Source organism: Brachionichthys hirsutus, chromosome 8 (assembly GCF_040956055.1).
Source record: "Brachionichthys hirsutus isolate HB-005 chromosome 8, CSIRO-AGI_Bhir_v1, whole genome shotgun sequence".
Taxonomy (NCBI): Eukaryota; Metazoa; Chordata; class Actinopteri; order Lophiiformes; family Brachionichthyidae; genus Brachionichthys; species Brachionichthys hirsutus.
In genome coordinates this window covers 9,761,862-9,768,431 of record NC_090904.1, presented here as the reverse complement: position 1 = coordinate 9,768,431, position 6,570 = coordinate 9,761,862, and the positions used below count along the sequence as shown (strand labels likewise).

Sequence of the window (6,570 nt, the reverse complement as noted above, 5' to 3'; positions counted from 1 at the left end):
TGTTATTTGCTCCCACAGAAGCGTTTGCGAAGGCGGATCTCGGCGGAGCGTTCCTCACACCATTTGCAAAACAAAAACAAAAAAAACATGCCCGATAAAAAAAAGTATGAAATGTGTTGGAACATAAATCACAAGCTCTCACAATCAACCTTTGGAAAAACATGCATGAGCGAAGAGGGTAAGTGTCCCATTCTGCCGCTCGCTAAGTGCTGATTAAAGGAGAAGAGACAATCACTCCCTTTCACTGCCGTGCAGCTGCCGAGTCGTCGGATGGCAGAGTCGGGAGATTTTTGTGGAGGTGCTGAAAAGACGCCTCGGTGAATGGGGCCTGCGTTTGTTTTTCAGATGGCTCTCTAATGACTGGATGTGATTAACACAAATGATCTCACTTATCACAGCTCAACAGGCTCACGCAGACAGTCTGGATGCGGTCGCCACGGCGCTACTTATCCCCGCGTCTAATCAGGCTGCGCGGCCCGTATCACGCACACAATGACCGGGTTGGCTCCGTCATTCTTCCCGATGTGTACCATTTTTTTAAGATTAATTGGTCACCAAAATGATTCAGGGGTCAATTTAGTGGCAAAACCCGTGCTGTCGGTGTGCATCCATCGCTCCGGCTATCCGGGGTTTGACCTTCTGACCCCCGCAGACAGCCAGAGGTCATCTGATCCCACCCTTCTGACCGGAAGGCACCACAGGGGGGGGGCTTTTTATCCAGATGATAGCTATACAATTTTACGGAGGGACTGTGGGGTCTGCAGAGAGACATAAAGCCGACATGGAAAACCGGATCCGGCAGGATGTCGTCGGGGAAACGAACGGAATCTTCTTTTACGTGTCGGATGCATCTTCCTGAAAGTGAATAATTAGGCGCGACATTTTATCATCATCTATGAACTCTAATCTCAACGCTGATGCACATATTTAAACTGCCAAGAAACAATCAGCGAGGCTTGGAAGTGTCAGGAGCCAAATATCCATGCTGTAAAGTATTTTATGTATAAATTATTTTATTTATATTTGAAAAAAAAAGTAGAGACAATGGTTTGATCATTTTGATGTATTATTGTGAATAATAATTCTATTATTATTGATTGAATCTAAACTGCATTAACTTTTGTATTTCTGATCGGCTGCTATGATTCGATCATTTGATCCAACAGATTATCCGGATACACGCCGCTCCAGAGACACGGATAGATTCCAGTGCGACGACTTATCGACTATTTCCAGAAATAGATGAAATAACATCTTGCCCTTGATCCTGGATCTATGTATTTCCTGGACTCATTCCTTCACAAAGTTTTGTTGAAACACAAACAATCAACAACAAAAATCCCACAAACAAACAACACAACTTCCTGTAAGCCATGCGTGAGGTGAGATTCCATCTGCTCTTAGATTCCTCTTTTGACAACCTCGATTGAAAAACATTTTATCACGTTCAGGATGAGCGGATGAATGAAAAGGGGGTGTGCGTTTGGGGCGGGGGCAGCGTAAATTGTGTTAGCGACTTCATTGTAAGACAATGGAGGACAAGATGTTGTGTGTAGTGTCACCCACGTGCTTCTGCACCACTATTGTCTGCTCTTCTTCCCCGGTAGAGGGGAGATGGAGGGGTGAAAGGAGGAGGAGGACGTGGGAGGGGTGTGTTTGACTGGTGTGTGTGTGTGTGTGTTTGTGTGTGTGTGTGTGTGCAGGAGGAGCAGACGGCTCGTGGTAATTTGATGTGTGTCCCCGGGGATGTTTGATGGATTAATGCTAAGCAGCTCCCTCTTCCAAAGCACCACCTGATCTTTGGGTTCGCGTCCCACATATAAAAGCTGCAGTAGTGCTGAGCTCAGCTCGTCCAGACGCCGCTCCCCCCTCTCCTCGCTCCTCTTCCTCCTTCGCCACTTTCTGTCCTCCTCTCCTGCTTTCTTGCTGCTACTTCCACTCTCTCTCTCTTTCTCTTTTCTCTTCGGCTTCAATCCATCTCCAGGTTGTTGTTGTTGTTTGTTTCTTGTATTTGTTGTTGGGCCTGTTGAAGAAGGCCGCCTGGAAACCCAACGCGTCTCGACTCTTTTCTTCTTTTATCACCGGCCGGCTCGCCTTCTTTTTCTATGAAGCTCTAGCATCCGTTTTGCATCAGGGGAAAAAACAAAAGAAGATGCCACGCTCCTTTTTGGTGAAGCAGCCGAAGGTTCACGATCTCTACTACCATCATCATCATCATCATCAGCAGCAGCAGCAGCACTGGGACGACTCCTACACTGTGACACATGCCATCACAGAGTCCGCCACCAACTTAGCGGTGCGTCTGAGTGAAAATGGTGAGTTGACATCTTGCTTTTCCAACTTTCTTTGGTGCGTTTTCTGTCATGGGAGCTTCAAACGTCCTCTTTGGGGACTGATCCTGCCCGAAGCGTGAAAATCAGAAGAATAACCGGCAGGACTTCAGGTGGCGGCGTTCATCTTGTTGTCTCCGCTTCCTATTTGCTCCCGGGAACCCCCCCACAATGCAGGCGTCGCTCGTCCCCCCCCTCTCGCATCAAGCAGGACTTTTTGTCTTGTAACTCGACGGATGCTGAATGGGATTCAGGTCACGTCGGCTCAATCGGCTTAATGCTCCGACCTTCGGCGTTAATGCTGTTGTGTTCTGAACGATGAGCTCCGACTCAGCCTCAAAATCTGACGCAAGCCTTTGTCGAGTCCGACCCAACGGAAGGGGGGGAAGCAGATCGCCGCATGGGACCGTGTCGTCCTTAGATGTGCAGTCGTCCTTGAGTCTCTCCTCCTATTCCCCCCCCCCCCCCCCCCCCCCCCCCCCCCCCCCCCCCCGCCCGTCATCTCTTCATCTGATCCTGCAGGATGTTAGATAGCCACAGGGAGTAGGGTTGCAGCAACACAATCCATATGTGGAGCAGTGCGAGGTGATGGGACGGGGGGGGGGGGGGGGGGGTTAGAGGATGGCTATTGACTGGAAACGCAGAGTGCTGCAGGTAATTCAATAAAGTGCAACATGAGCAGCGCCTCAGCGGCGAGTAGATTCATCGGGCAGGGAGGCAGGATGCGAGATCAGCCCCCGCCATGCAAGCGATGTGGTGTGTGTGTGGCTTTAAGAGACATCCACAGAAATGCTTTGAGTGGATTGCCCCCCCCCCCCCCCCCCACGCACCATCCACCACCAGCAGAGCAGCAGCATCACAGATCTTGTGTTCGACTTGAATCGTTTTGTCTCCCAGATTTAGGATGCCAGCTGTCTGCTTCCCTTTGTGTGCCAGTGGGTGTGTGGGTGGGGTGGGGGGGGCTCAATATACCATTGACTCCCGTCAAGATCAGACAGCAGTCTCCCCCACCCGAACACACACCCTCCCTCTTTGCCAAATCGCAGCCCCCCACCTGTCATTCAATCTTCCCCTCTGAAAAACGGCGCAGATGGGGAATGATCTGATTAAAATGATTTAGTGATTGAAGGGATTTCACTGCTGTTTTGGTCACCGCCCCCTCCCCACTCCCCCCCCCCCCCCCCCACCGATTCGGGGGCGTTGCCGCCGCTGGGAGGCAGCGACAGGTGGATCGATCCGGAGCCAAACCGGCGCTTCGTGTCAGCACTTTGTGCCGATCGGATTCTTCTTCTTATGGCAGCACTTGTTGGAGCCGTATTGATCCCCACAAAACTGCACGCTCGTTAATATTTAATAGGCGAAGCTTGCTGAAGTTGGCGCTGACAAATAGCTTCCTGTAGAGGGTTCGCATTGATCAGAGCGCTTCCTTCTTCAGGGGTTACTGAGATCGTCAAGATGTTTCCGACTCTGCTAAATGGCTTTTCCCTCCTCCAGGCTACATCCAGGATTACATCATCCCCTCGGAGGCGGGTCACGAGCAGACCAGGCTTCTCCTCGGGGCCCCCGTACTCCCCGGGCGGCAGCGTTGGAGAGGAGTTCTCCGACCACGACATGGAGCATCCCGACAGCCCCGTTTCCAGCGCCACAACCGAGTCGGACGGTAGCGGCCCCGAGTTGGAGGCGTGTGCCATCAACGGCTTCCTCATATCGGATGGACGCTCCCGCCGGAGACCCGAGCAGAGACGCCCCCGCAAGGGAGGCAGCCAATCAGACAGCAGCGAGGGTGCGGGCTCAGCAGACTGCAGCCCCGCCAAAGAGAAAGCCAAAGGGCGCCATGCTTGCGGCGAGTGCGGCAAGTCTTACGCCACGTCCTCCAATCTGAGCCGACACAAGCAGACTCACCGCAGCCTGGACAGCCAGCAGGCCAGAAGTGCCCCACCTGCCACAAAGCGTACGTGTCCATGCCGGCGCTGGCCATGCACATGCTGACCCACGACCTGAAGCACGAGTGCGGGGTGTGCGGCAAGGCGTTCAGCCGGCCCTGGCTCCTGCAGGGCCAACATGAGGTCGCACACGGGGGAGAAGCCGTTCGCCTGCGCCCACTGCGGGAAGGCCTTCGCCGACCGCTCCAACCTGCGCGCCCACATGCAGACGCACTCCTCCTTCAAACACTATTCCTGCAAACGCTGCCACAAGAGCTTCGCCCTCAAGTCCTACCTGAACAAGCACTACGAGTCGGCCTGCTTCAAAGGGTTCGCAGCCGAGGACGACTGCGGCGCCGACGGCTGACTTCCCACTTGGAAACTTTTTAGCGGTCCAAACAGTCGGAGAAACGCTCGCCGCTTCATTTCTCAGGCTCGTCACTGCATGCGTCGTAATCCGCCTTTTGAAAAGCAATAACTCAATTATTCAGGAATCCTGTGTGAAATTCATAAAAATTTCAGCGGTGATGATGGATGTGAAAAACATTTATATTGGGGTGGGTTTTTTTATCAATTGAATTGCAATAATTTTCATGCCAGTGTTATTTTATAAGCGAAACTAGCTCTTATATTTACCTCAGATGTTTCCTATTTTTTTTAAATCCTGTATTTATGAGTTTATTTAACTATTTTATTTGCCAAATTTCAAAGATTATTTATGTATTTATTTATTTATTATTGACTAACTTGACGTGGATTTAATTATGAATTGGAACTTGTTGAAAACAAAAGCCAAAACATATTCTGACCAGCTATATTTCTCTGTCTGATCGATTTGGTGACGACAATAAAACTGCTCCTAATTATTGCGGGTCGTGTTTGAATGTCCGCTCACTTATAAAAGATGAATATATGATTTTAACTGACTAAAGTGAGATAAAACTTCACTCGGTTCTTCCCCCCCCCTATCACGTGACAGATCTGAGGTCAAGAAACCGGATTAACAGGCTCAATCTGGCTTTTGTGGCCCCACGACCTTCAGATGATTCACCCGGAATCTGGAAACGAGAATCAATGTTGGATCAATCAAACATTACCACAGGTGCAGTGCCCCCTCCCGACCAGCAGAGGGGGCAACCATATAAACACCACATTACCCTCCCCAGTGCAGGAGCCAGTCAGGAGACACACTTTAAAGACGAGAATCCACAGCAGGGCGTTTCAGCAGCGACACCCATGCTAGGAGACCCCGGCCCATCACGGCGCCGCGCCGCGGCCCGACCACAGGATGTGCTCCGGGTCAGGTGTCATGAGAACTGGGCTGCTGCTCCAGACCAGACAAGCGCTGAGCTCTTGGTGGCCCCCTGCCACAGACCCCCCCATGGGAAGCTGAAGAATGCGTCTCAGTAGACCGCGGCCTGGATGGGGCTATTTTCGATGTGTTCAAATCAAAACTGTGTTTCTGTGCACATGTTTGTGTATCTTCTGTTTTGTGTCGTGAATTTAAGGCAGAAATGCAAATTCAGACATTTTCCTCCTCACTCAGGGTCACAGGAAGCTTCATCATTGTCATTTTGCTTCATATAAACACATCTGGGCCCAGATGCGGTATCCTAGCAGTAATAGAGAATTGTGATCAACTAAATATGCTGCTCACTGGACTCGTCTCTTGCTTGCGCTCGGAAGCGACGTAGCCGTGGCAACGACAATCAACTGCTCCTGCGCGCAATCACGAGACTTCCACCAGAGACAAAGGAGCACGGCAGCATGGCGGGACGACCCCGAGCACCAATCAGCACGCAGGATGTGAGCGCCGTGTCCCGAGCAGGCAGAATGACCTCTGGGCCAAAACGGAAGAGTGCTTTATAGCCCGCTTTATTGTCTGTAACATCGTGTCACGCGGGGTTTTATGGATTCCTCCGATGCGACAAAGTTCGCCGACCTTCGCGCGAGGTCCCAGGTGACCCTGGAGGAAGCCGACAGACGTGAGCCGGAGCAACGTCCAGCCCGGTCCGATGGACGGTGGGCTTCTCCGGATGACTCGTTGCGTGTGAGTCGACTTCCTGTATCGAGGCGTGACTTGCTGCTCTGTCTATCCGTGGGCCTTTGCAGGTCCGTCGGAGATGTCGACCCATCAGCCTCAGGATGAAGACACACCTGCTGCTTTTAGAAGTCGCTCCCATAGATGTCCGGCGTGAGCTTTAGAGGCTCCGAAGAACAAGTCGCCTGTATAAGTCTAACGTTCCCGTTCGGGAATGGGGAATGGGGGTCGATCTCCGACGGTGAATCCCAGGGAGACGCTTCAAAAGGAGCGAGAC

At 51.7% G+C, this 6,570-nt stretch overlaps 1 protein-coding gene across 1 annotated transcript; it reads left to right on the top strand.

The window, feature by feature from the left end:
• Positions 1 to 2,152: 2,152 nt before the first annotated feature.
• LOC137898122 (transcriptional repressor scratch 1-like) lies at positions 2,153 to 4,619 on the top strand. The gene is given in 5 exon segments (XM_068742117.1): positions 2,153 to 2,315; positions 3,825 to 3,882; positions 3,884 to 4,254; positions 4,257 to 4,387; positions 4,389 to 4,619. Coding segments are annotated over 5 exon segments (954 nt in total).
• The last annotated feature ends 1,951 nt before the right edge of the window (positions 4,620 to 6,570 follow it).